The sequence below is a fragment of the Tarenaya hassleriana genome, unplaced genomic scaffold (genome assembly GCF_000463585.1).
Source record: "Tarenaya hassleriana unplaced genomic scaffold, ASM46358v1 Cleome2, whole genome shotgun sequence".
In the NCBI taxonomy this organism is placed as follows: Eukaryota; Viridiplantae; Streptophyta; class Magnoliopsida; order Brassicales; family Cleomaceae; genus Tarenaya; species Tarenaya hassleriana.
The window spans coordinates 510,477-522,618 of NW_010965372.1; the positions used below are offsets into that span (position 1 = coordinate 510,477).

Genomic DNA, 12,142 nt, shown 5'->3' on the forward strand with positions numbered 1-12,142 from the left:
AATCTTGCATTTTTGGTGATCTTAAGATTCGTTTCTATGTGAAAGAAAATTATTTTCTTCACATTAGTTTTTATGTTTTATAAACTTTAGGATATTCTGCATACAATTTTTTTTTTAAAAAGATCATTTTAGGAATTTTTTTAATCTTGTGCGCATATTTACATTCCTCAGCATGACCTTCGCGACCTATATTTATACCCTCCACCACTCTCCCTTACTTCCCACACAAAACCTCCACTTCACCTCTTCTTCATCATAAATCATAACCCTAATAAAAAAAATCTCATCATCATCTTCTCCGGCGAGACACTGAGAAGTTCGATGGCGGAGAACGGCGGCGGAGATGGCCGGAGATCGTGGTGTTCGGTCCCGGAGAGGCTCCAACTTCACGCGGCGATGCTCGCCTTGCAGTTCGGATACGCCGGTTTCCATGTCGTGTCTAGGGCAGCTCTCAACATGGGCATTAGCATGCTCGTTTTCCCCGTCTACCGTAACATCATCGCCTTGCTTCTTCTCCTCCCTTTCGCTTACTTCCTCGAAAAGTAAGTGCTGTTACCATTGTTCAGTTACCTAGTGATGATACATGTTATGTCTTGTCCGATGACTGTGAGGTTTTTTTGTTGTTGGTTTAGGAAGGAGAGGCCAGCGATTAACCTCAAGTTCCTCACTCAGTTCTTCCTTCTAGCCCTCGTTGGGTGCGTTTTACTCGTCCTTATATTTTTTTTTTGGTAATCGGGTATCCTGTACCAAAGCCCATATCAATTACGGGAGCGAGAACAAGCTATTTTCAATCTTTCTCCCTAACTTGAGGTTCGAACTCGAGACGGGACAAACGTTTTTACGTATCATTTAACCGGTTGAGTTTCCTAAGTTGGGTTATCCGTGATTATGTTATTTATTGTTCGTAGGGTTTCTCTATTTGTTTTCCTTTTTTTATGGTTGAGAAATACTAATAGTAAGACCGAAATTTACGCGGCAGAATAACTGCAAATCAAGGGTTTTACTTGCTCGGATTGGACAACACATCTCCGACATTTGCTTCTGCAATTCAGAACTCTGTTCCTGCGATTACCTTTCTCATGGCTGCTCTTCTCAGGCAAAGTCCTCCACTTTACTAGGATGTTTTCTTTTTTTTTTGCCTACAGAACCCTTTTTGGTTTAAGATAAAATCCCTAACACTGAGAGATTCGAGAACAGGATCGAGAAAGTTCGACTGGACAGAAGAGACGGTATCTCCAAAGTTCTTGGGACTGCACTTTGTGTCGCCGGAGCATCGGTGATCACACTCTACAAGGGCCCCACCATATACTCTCCAACAAAACATCTGAACCACGGCCTGGCCACGGCTCGAGCCAACACGTTCGGCCGGCTCGGTGACGCTGCGCCGAAGAACTGGACGTTGGGTTGCATCTACTTGATCGGGCACTGCCTCTCGTGGTCCGGATGGCTCGTGCTTCAGGCTCCGGTGCTCAAGACTTACCCGGCTAGGCTCTCGGTGACGTCATACACTTGCTTCTTCGGTATCATTCAGTTCTTGATCATCGCTGCTTTTGCGGAGAGAGATTTACAAGCTTGGAGCTTTCATTCTGGATGGGAGCTCTTCACCATCCTCTACGCCGTGAGTCGTTTTCCCCACTTCTTTTTCAATTGTTTGATTCGACCCCTGACATTTAGAAAGGTTCATTATGGCCCCCGTTGTGATACAATTTTTTTTTGTAATCGTTTTTTTCTCCTCTCTTTTAGGGTGTGGTCGCATCTGGAATTGCATTTGCAGTTCAGATTTGGTGCATCGACAGAGGGGGCCCGGTGTTTGTCGCAGTTTATCAACCGGTTCAGACCCTCGTCGTCGCAATTATGGCTTCGATCGCTTTGGGTGAAGAATTTTACTTGGGCGGGTACGCATAAAACTTTCATTTTCCTTTTTTTTTGTGGTACCAAATTTTTTTTATAAAAATATATTCTTTCTTTTTATCCGCAAGACATATGATTTGAATCGTTAGTATCTTATTTAATGCTCCTTGGGTCCATTTTGTACAAAATGAAATTCTTGGGCAAAAACGATCAAACATTACGAGGGGGGGTGGTGGTTTAGATCATTTCATCTTCTTTTGGGGATAAACAAGGAACAAACATGTTTTAATGTGGTCACATGCTACTATTGGCCCACGAGTCGCCACGTGTCCGTTCCCTATTAACTGTGTTAATGACCGCACAGGATCATTGGAGCTGTCTTGATCATAACTGGTCTCTACTTCGTTTTATACGGGAAGAGCGAGGAGAGGAAATTCGCTGCGTTGGAGAAGGCAGCCATCCAGTCCATCTCGGAGCACGGAATCGATCGTGCACCTTCAAGCCACGTCGTCAGGACATCTCTCGCTGCTCCGCTTCTGCCTCAGTCAACCGACCACGTTTGACCAACTAAAAAAAGCAAAGGATCTATGATTGTGTCTTAAAGCAATGGAGTTCATGGAATGTGGGATCTTTATTTTTATCTTTATTAAAAAAAATCTAAAAAAGGTTTTTTTTTTTGGGAAAAAAAGTGAGGTTTTTGAAATGTAGTGAGACATCATTATCTTATGGGCTTTTGGTGGCAAAGACGATGATGATCTTTATTATGAGTGGAAACTTATGTGGGGCCAGTGAGAAGAATATCAATTAGTTTGGTTTTTGTTTAATTTCTTGTGGTTTCTTTTTTGGAATATAACGATATAATTATCCAACTGAGGTTTTCTTGCCCTATCATTCTCCCCTTTTGGGGTTAAAAGCTTCACTGATTGGTCATAGCATCTAGTGGGCTATTTGAAGATCGAACCAAACCCGATAAATTTATATCTGAATCGAACCGAACGGATCAAAATTGAATAACCGTCTGGTTATAGAATTTTAAAACCCAAAATAAGCGAATACAGAATAAAGCGAATATAATTGTTTGTCTACCTGTATATCACCATTGTTAAAATGAGGAAACAAATATAAATTTAAAAATTCAATAAATTGATTGGAAATGATTATGAGGATGATTGAGAGAAATTAAAGACACAAAATCAATTAACAAATAATGATAATTGTGTCAAATATCTCTTGATTTATTTGTTTCCATCATATATTATTTCTTTGTAAATTTCTTTCTTTAATTATTTTATAATTGTTTCTTATAAATAGATGAGTTATTTTCATTGTAAAACAACAACAACAATGAGAGATGTAGTAATAAAAATGTTCTTTGTTTTATTTTTTTATTTTTTTTATCTCTTTTTAATTTCTGCATTTTATTTTTCAATAACCATTAATATATAAATATATGTTATATTTACAGAGAAATTAGTATAATGTAGATTGTTTTATGATTATGGTATATGATTAAATTAAGATTTTAAAAATTTGTCTTCAATAATATTTCAATCAGATTTTTATTTGGTTATAATTTGATTCTAATTTTGATAAGATATAACCGGACCGAATCGAATCGTAAAGTTTCTATTGAAATTAGCGTCTACATTAGAAGACGTAAATATTAAGTATCCATATACATATATACATACACATATTAGTTTTAGATATATACACATATTATATATATATATCCTAACGTGCAAACTTAAAGTACTTGGCCTTGTGCTTGTGTAGTGGAGAAGTGTTTTGTTCCTTTTTTTCAGCCTTTTTATACTTAAATATCTAAGAAAGATTTTTGAAAAGGGATGATGTCGGGTTGAGACATCATTATTGAGATTCACTTTGACCATGCTATAAAAAAAAATATATAATAATATTAAACGTTTTCACATTCTTTTGTTGAATCTAACGGTAATTATCCTTTTTTTTACCCTAATCAACGGTTTAGATCAAATATCTATCATATTTAGTATCGGTAATCCAATAACCAATTTTTTTTTTAAGTTGACGGTCGAGATTATTTTTGAAAATCGAACGGTTATGATTTAATCCCGTAATTGATAACTTAGGTATTTCGGAGGAAGATCCGACGAATGATTCAGATATGTTTTATTAATCGACGGTCTAGATTCATTTATATTAATCTACAAGTTAGAATGGTATCTTATATATCATGTTAGAATGGAATATTTTGGATTGAATTTTAAACTCTATTTTTGTTGAAATTTGATTCTAAAATCTTGATCATTTGATGGAATTGACGGCTTTGATTCGTCTATCGAATTGAACGGTCGAGATCGTTCTCATCCAATCTTTTCATGCCTCAGAAACTGGAACGAATCAAAGCCCATTGTACTTGTTTTACACTAAAAAGCAAAGGGCCCAAAAGCCCATATTCCTCTGATTGTAATTTCACAATGCCAAAATGGGTTGGGCTATTAACTGAATGCGTTTAAGGTTATGGGCTAAATCTTAAAATAGAACATCTTTAGTCGGTTTCGATCTAAAAGTGAAATCAGTTTTGCATAAATCTCAATAATAAGCGTTAGAAGTTGATATTTCGAATTTAGAAAATATCAGATAACGTCCATATCGACAGACGAATTTTTTGATATTAGGGGGTCGACAAAAGAGCCTATAAAATGTTTAAAACCAATATATGTTTCAAAAAAAGATTGCTAAAGGTACTTAAAGAGATGCATGAAATTAAATTAAAAAAAGGTATAATAATCGGACCATTTTATCATAAAATTATTTAAAAGTGTAATAACTGTAATGATCGGACCACACCGTACGCAATGAGATGCGGTATACAATCTCTAGGGAATGTTCTGCTCAGCCGTAGCGTCCCATTTGTAAAGGAGCTTGTAATCTCCCCTTGCGTTGTTGCGGACATAAATCCCTTCTTCTGTCGCGACCCATGTGCACACATTGGGTTTACGACCTCCGCATACATCGTCTATGAAATGGTCGTCCGCAACGAACGCATCGAATCTCGCATAGTGTTTGTAATTCGGCCCCTTGAAAAAAAAACCCCCCAAAATATGTAACCCTAATTGCTTTCAAAAACAGTATACAAAACTAGCTTGTTTCGGTGTTATTTGTATTGAAATGAACCGAATGATATATAATCGTAAATGAACTAAATATCTAGTTGGTGTGTGTGTGTGTGTTTTTTTATAAAAAAAAAATCCAAATTATCCCTAAACGGATATAATGCAATCGATAAAATGGGATTGAAATATTTAGTTGCTATGAGTTCTGTTAAATCAAGTTTACCAAACCCAATATGAAAATGACCAAAAAACTGAATTTAGAACGTCGATTCCCTCCTCAGCATTTGGTTCCGTTATTTTGATCGGCCGTAATTCTCGATTGGCTGATGATGATTTTATCTTGATGTAACTTAAAACTCTCTTATATGCTTCAACAACGCGTGTGTGTATATATATAAGCTTACCGTTTACAAAAAACCCGTAAAAAAAACTTTTAAAAGATGAGATGGAGGATCGGTGGTAATCACCTGCCAGAGGTTGCACCAGTACAAAGTCTTGGGATAGACGGTGAACTTGAGTTCATACGCGGTGTTGACGTCTAGAAAATGGAACGGGGGATCGTCGTCCTTTGACCGGCAGTGCACCTTCAACACCTTGCTAGATTTCAGGTTGTTTGAAATTACGATGTTGAAATTTCTAAATAACGGAAGAGCCTCCGCATCTAGTGAGACCAGTAATACCAAGAGGCTTATTATCACAAACTTGCCCATCTTTTTTCACTTATCTACTAATTTGTTTCGATATATATATACATATATATATATATATATATATATATATATATGCTTTGTAATTTATAATGTGATTTATTTTTTCATAAAACTTATTAACAAAATGGGAATTGTTAAAAGATTCCTACGGACGCCTAACCAAACAGACCAAACCAAGAAAGACAAGTTGGCATCTCAATAAACCCCATTGCCATTACATCCCAAAATTATAGTAGAAAAATTCATAAGACCAAAATTTTATTTTGAAAATTTTAAACAAAACGAGAAAAAGAAAGATTGCGAAATAGATTAAAAGATTGGAACGAATCTACTTCTAATTGGAAAATTAATGGATATATATATATCAAAAGAAGAAAATAAAGGTACAAAGAGGGAAAATAGGGAAGGTTTTGGTGATTGGAAAAGGTTAATATAAAAGAAAACCCTTATCTAAAAGGAAAACAAATTGCAAATTGTTGAAAAGGGAAAAATAGATGGAAAAGAAGGTAAAAAAATAGTATTCTAAGTTATTACAAATATAGTAATCGAAATTGGATATAAACAATTTTAAATTTTTAAACTTTTAAAAATAATTTTTTCATTGAAATGAAATCATATTTAATAAAAAAAAAATGAATGAATGTAAATTTTTTTTTAAACTAAAAAATTGGAAAAAAAGTAACCGAACCGAAACCTAAAATATCCACCCAAACCACAACAAACTTTTGTCAGTACGAAATGATAAGTGAAAAGAGTTTTGAAGAAATCTGAGGAGTAAATCTCCGATTCGAATTACAAACACCGAATATCGAAGAAATTATTAGATGACGCTCGTAACGATAGGTTCAAAGAAATTTGTGTTTTTGTTTTTTTAATTTTTTAAATTCTACAAGATTTATATGGTGAGAAATTGAGGGAACGATTCTTGTTCTTCTAATCTGTGTTTTTTTTTTGTCATATGGTCGATTGGAATTATGAATCTGAGACTGAGTAATGTTTTTTTTTCTTCAAAATATTGAATAATGTACGAAACTGATTATTTAGTCTTACATTTTTTTTAGAAAAAAAAGTGTTGTCCAAAATTTGATATTAGAATTTTTTTTATAATTCGAAAGTTTGACCAATTTTGGTCAACTTTCGAATTTTGGGTTGAATCCATCCAATTTTGGGTAACTTGCTATTAGATTGATGTTAATAGAGAAATGATAACAAACAAAACTTTGAATTAGCAATGTCTAAAAGAATATTTCAGTATTATTTCCTTTGCAACTAAAATGAGTGCCCAACGACATCATTGTAATAAAATTGATTATGATTTGTAATAAAATATTAAAATATCTGATTAGGGTTTCGGGGTTTTCAAGGGCACTTTTGACGTCCGCCGTGGGTTTTCTGTTGGCCGTAGCAAGGGCACGCCTCGTACTGTCCCCACGTTCCCGGCGGGACGCAGCCGCAAGTTGCGCAGCATTCTCCACACACTCTCCTACACGTGTCCCCCCTCTTTGACAGTATACATCTTCTCTCGCATTCCGCCGTACAATCTGGTGAAAAACCCATGAAAAATTATAAGAATGACGATCATCAGTTCCGTTATTAGCTAAATAACCTAACCGATCATAACCAGATACTTCATAGTCACATCGGTTATAAAAATTGAATGGTTATAATTTTTTTTTTAAACCGAACCCGAGTTGGACATAAAATTAACAAAAAAAAAATCGATTTTTTTAAAGGGTATTTTTGTAAACAAAAATTGAATACCAATTGAACTCGATATAGAAAACGAACGGTTATAGTTTTTTAGAATTGAACCAACTTGAACCAAAACTCGAGATCTAGCTGTTGGGTTCTGTCTTAATTGTGTTGCATACCTATTTTCGGTGGAGCAGGAGGCTGAGCCACACTGACCGTCTCTGTAGGCACCTGCGATCAAAACGGTTGAAATTGTAGTACATTGTCACACTAAATCATTGGTACAATACCGATCTAAACCGGTCTAAACCAATCGTGTATTCTCATATTATACCTCAGCGGCATGGATTAAGTTGAGAATGAAGAGTGAGAGGACGGTGCAAGAAATTAGGGTTTTGGAGAGAGCCATTGCTTTGCTTTTGGGATTTGAGTGAAATGTCTCCAAACCAAACGAAAGGTATTTATAGTAAAAAAAAAATTAATCAGTGTTAGAGTAAATTTAAGTACAATTTTTTTTGCATGAATATTATATTATGACCTGGCATATGCCATTCTCCAACTCAATTTAGTATGTCCTTCATCTTATCTTTATTTCGACCCACATCAGGAATTATATTTAATACCTTATATATACATTAAGGAATTTTTTTCTATCAATTTTCTAACTAAAGAAATTGTGATAGTCATCTAAAAAATCAGAATAGGAATTTCCGGGAGTTATAACTATTTTGGAAAATAATCCTAATATTTAATTGCGAGTAGAATAACTAAGCCTGGTGCTTCTTTGGAAATTCAATGTCTTATTCCTTTTTTAATAATGGGCACAAAAATGTCATTATTAAAAAAATGACCTTTATTTTGCGAAAAATACTTCAATAAATATCCTCATCTGAAAATAAAAACAAAACAAAAAGACTTCCATTTCATCTACTATCCAACTATCAATTCTTTGTGTGTACATACATATATATATATATATATATATATATATATATATATATATCAGTTGTTTATCTCTCTTCGATTTTTCTCTTTCTTATATATTGGCGCGAATCATGTGATATTCCTATCCCCTCTACAAAATTAACAAAATTTATTGTACAAACCCATAACATTTGGTTGAATCGAGTTCGAAGACGCATGACTCGTACTAACCACATTAAAAAGATGCATGGAATTAAGTTTGCCGGTGAAATCTCTTGAAATTTTGGATTCAAATTCAGATAACCCAAAAATTTTGGGTATTGGAGCTGAATAGCTCCTAAAATATGATATTTATTTTTTAATTTAACCAAAATTTGGATAGTTCAACTGGTGAAATGGGGGCGCAAAGCGTCTGTCCCGCTTCGAGTTTGAACCTCAAATTTGGAGAAAGAACGTATATTCCAAATCATCCGGCTGGCTCCCGATCCCCGGATTAATTTGGGTTTTGGCTCAGGATATCCGGTTATCCAAAAAAAAAAAGTTTACCGCGGAAAAAATAAGGGCACGATTTATCATGAAATTGTTTAAAGGATAGTGATTTTATTACTCAAACCAGGATAGAGTGAATAGAACCCATCCGATGAGATGCGATAGTACGGTTTACGTCTCTTTGCTAAGGGGATACGTCCCATTTTATAAGAAGCCTATATTCTCCATTTGCATTGTCACGAACATAAACTCCATCCTCTCTCGCTTCATATCTGCATACATTAGGATTACGGCCTCCACATACATCGTCTACGAAACTTTTGTTATTAACGAACGCATCGAATTTCGCATAGTGTTGGAAATTTGGTCCCTGAAAATAACAAATAAAAAAATAAATCATCGTAATTTACAAAAAGATACTTAAAACACACCAAATGAATCTAAACGAATAACAAAAAGAAAAAAAAGTCCGAATCCCGACCCAAATCCCCCCGAAGTTGTATAAGAGTGGTCCTCGGGCCCTCAAATCTAGGCCCGAACGCTTAACGAGTCGGGCCAATCCGGTCCGAAAAATTTCATGTCCTAGTCGATCGAGCCTGACCCACCCATTTTTTTTCAAGTTGACCTGCCCATTTTAAACCCCTAGATATCTCTAAACAAAATAATATACAATTAAATGCAATCTAAACATATAGTTGATGTGAGTTTTCTTAGAAAAAAATTAACGGAACCCAATATGAAAAAAATCTAAAACTGAATCGGCGATTTAAGAGCCGATATATAAATTTTTGTCAATCCGAAAATAACCGAACCGAAACTGAACCGCGTACTCACCTGCCAGAGGTTGCACCAGAACAAAGTTTTCAGGTAGACTCTGAACTTCATCTGATACCAGCTACCAACGTTTAGAACTTTAGTTGGGAAAGACTCGTCTTTGGCTCGGCAATACACTTTCAGCCCCTTGTTGGATTGGAGGGCATTTGCAACCTCGATGTTAAACCTTATCAGTAACGGAAGACCCAAAACACTGGTCGTCGCATCAAGCGACACCAGCAACACCAAGAGGCTTATTACAAACTTGCCCATACCTTGTCTTGTTGTCTACTTTTTTTTTCAATAGATACGTATTTATAATGTACATATCACGGGATGAAAAACTAATGAGAAGGTACAAAAATAAAATAAAAAAGGAAAGAATGTGAAAGAGATAAAAAGATTAGAACGAATCTATTTCTTATAGGAAAATAAATGAATCTATATATTGACCAAAAGGATGAAAATAAAAATATAGAGAGAAGGAAAATGGGGAAGAATTTTTACCAAAAAAAAAATAATACAAAAAACTTTGTCTAAAAGGGAAGCACCTTGCAAATGATTGGAAAAGAAAAACGACGGAAAAGAAGGTAAACAATGGAAGATATGATATGAAGAAGAAAATAGTAATTTAAGATATTACTAAAACATCTTGGATTAACCTTACCAAAAAAAAAAAAAAAAAACTTACCAACTTCTGCAAATATGAAGATAATACAAGAACAGTAATCAAAATTGTTCGAGTTCATGGTTTGGTTCTTCCGCCGACCGGAATTGGCTTCAGGGGTCGCGCTATCCTCTTGACTCTCTCTATATTCGAATGTCCCCCGACTGAAACCAGCTCCTCCCGAGAAATCCACAATCCAAACCCTAGAAATCCCTACCGTCTTGGAGGCGTCATCTTCTAACTTCCTCGAAGGTGACAACCCTCCTGTAACAATAAATTCCCATCTCAAAGAGTCGAAAGCTTCGGCAATATCTATCTTGGGGGCTACCCTTTTCGAGATTTTCCTCCTGTGATAGTTTTTGACAGGTTCGTTTGCAGGCAAACAATTTTTTGTTGATGGACACACTCGACGTTACGGTTTGAACGACACGGATAATAGAAGACATGACCATGAGACAACACATAAAGAATCAAGAGATGGTAACTTGTCTTATTGACACCTGTTGCGAACACATGAAAGAAGACTCGACAATGACCAACGTTAACGTTCAAATTTAGCAACTAAGGGAAAGACACATATTATGGATAGCAAATTCCAAGAATATGCGGACAGATCGATCTTACCATATCCGAGTCAATTACGCTCAAGTCTTACCATCCATGACACCACATTATCTTCTTTCTTTATTCTTCGTATTATTGCATAGCCGTTGTAATATATTTTCTTTACCAAAATATGGACACGTAATCATCATATATATGTGTACAAAATCATTGTAAACAATAAGAGAAATAAAGTGATCTTTTTGATACATCATACATGATTACCTCTCTTCTTCTTGTCTCCTTCGAATTCTCAATTTGATTTCTTTGTGCTCTTGATATAAAACACAAGAATATTTTTAATAAGCTTCGGCAATAACTATCTTGAGGGCTACTGTGATAACCCCAATACATAAATATAATAATAATACATTAGATAGAAAAAAAATAAAAAGAAGAGAGTAGATGGCGGGCAAAGCCGCCCACGTTTTAAACAAAAAATAATAATAATAAACAAAACCCCCACCAAACACATACACACAGTTATAAAAAGGGGAGAGCACTCCCTTATGCAATATCAAGAGAGAGAGAGAGAGAGAGAGAGAGAGAGAGAGAGAGAGAGAGAGAGAGAGATGGCACGGAGAGAGAGAGAAAAAATATAATAATAATAATAATAATAGTAAAGTAAATAGTAAAAAAAAATATTAGGGAGAGAATTTTTATTTCTATGAATTATTGTGTTGATTTAAATGTTTTAATACATTCAAAGTCTGGACCGGGTCGGACTACTCCCACACCGTCCAGACTGAGGTTTCGTCTATGAAACGTGAAAAATTTAAATATAAAAAAAATATATGAATGATGAATTCTGGGTCGAACGGTCTGAATCCGGACCGATTCAGTTATGTAAAGAAACAGAAAGAAAATTATTTTTAATAAATAATAATAATAATACTAATAATAATAATAAATAAATAAATAAATAAATAAAACAAAAAGACCAGACGGTCCGTAAACTGAACCGACTCGAACTGCCAATAATAATAATAATAATAACGATAAAAAAAATAATATTAAGAATAATAATAATAAATAAATAATGGGGCAAACGATCCAGGAATTAGATCGACTCGGTCTAACCTTAAATTCAAAATTTAACCATAATATGACTAAATTCGGTTCGAAATGGACCACACGTAGCTTAGACTAAAACGCTACGACCGGGTAAGTACCAATCTCGGGGCGAGCTGAACTGGTAATCCGGACGGGCCGGAACCTAGTTTGATCGAACCGATGATTTAAAAGATAAAAAAAAAATAAATAAATAAGTAAAATAAATAAGAACAAATTTAAAA

At 34.9% G+C, this 12,142-nt stretch overlaps 4 protein-coding genes across 4 annotated transcripts; 1 reads left to right on the forward strand and 3 right to left on the reverse strand.

The window, feature by feature from the left end:
- Positions 1 to 218: 218 nt before the first annotated feature.
- LOC104811403 (protein WALLS ARE THIN 1) lies at positions 219 to 2,720 on the forward strand. Its single transcript, XM_010538082.2, has 6 exons — positions 219 to 542; positions 633 to 695; positions 980 to 1,096; positions 1,198 to 1,618; positions 1,744 to 1,895; positions 2,216 to 2,720. The coding sequence occupies exons 1-6, from the start codon at positions 322 to 324 to the stop codon at positions 2,412 to 2,414; spliced, it is 1,173 nt and encodes a 390-aa protein (XP_010536384.1). The 5' UTR covers positions 219 to 321; the 3' UTR covers positions 2,415 to 2,720.
- Positions 2,721 to 4,712: 1,992 nt separating this feature from the next.
- Positions 4,713 to 5,659, reverse strand: LOC104813236. The gene is made up of 2 exons (XM_010540803.1): positions 5,417 to 5,659; positions 4,713 to 4,913 (listed from the first exon to the last, which is right to left on the reverse strand). Exons 1-2 carry the CDS (start codon positions 5,657 to 5,659, stop codon positions 4,713 to 4,715), a joined length of 444 nt encoding a protein of 147 aa, XP_010539105.1.
- A 1,342-nt stretch (positions 5,660 to 7,001) lies between these two features.
- Positions 7,002 to 7,767, reverse strand: LOC104811404 (gibberellin-regulated protein 11-like). Its single transcript, XM_010538083.1, has 3 exons — positions 7,686 to 7,767; positions 7,531 to 7,582; positions 7,002 to 7,200 (listed from the first exon to the last, which is right to left on the reverse strand). The coding sequence occupies exons 1-3, from the start codon at positions 7,758 to 7,760 to the stop codon at positions 7,019 to 7,021; spliced, it is 309 nt and encodes a 102-aa protein (XP_010536385.1). The 5' UTR covers positions 7,761 to 7,767; the 3' UTR covers positions 7,002 to 7,018.
- Positions 7,768 to 8,875: 1,108 nt separating this feature from the next.
- On the reverse strand, positions 8,876 to 10,137 carry LOC104811405. The gene is made up of 2 exons (XM_010538084.1): positions 9,599 to 10,137; positions 8,876 to 9,134 (listed from the first exon to the last, which is right to left on the reverse strand). Exons 1-2 carry the CDS (start codon positions 9,848 to 9,850, stop codon positions 8,949 to 8,951), a joined length of 438 nt encoding a protein of 145 aa, XP_010536386.1. The 5' UTR covers positions 9,851 to 10,137; the 3' UTR covers positions 8,876 to 8,948.
- Positions 10,138 to 12,142: the final 2,005 nt, after the last annotated feature.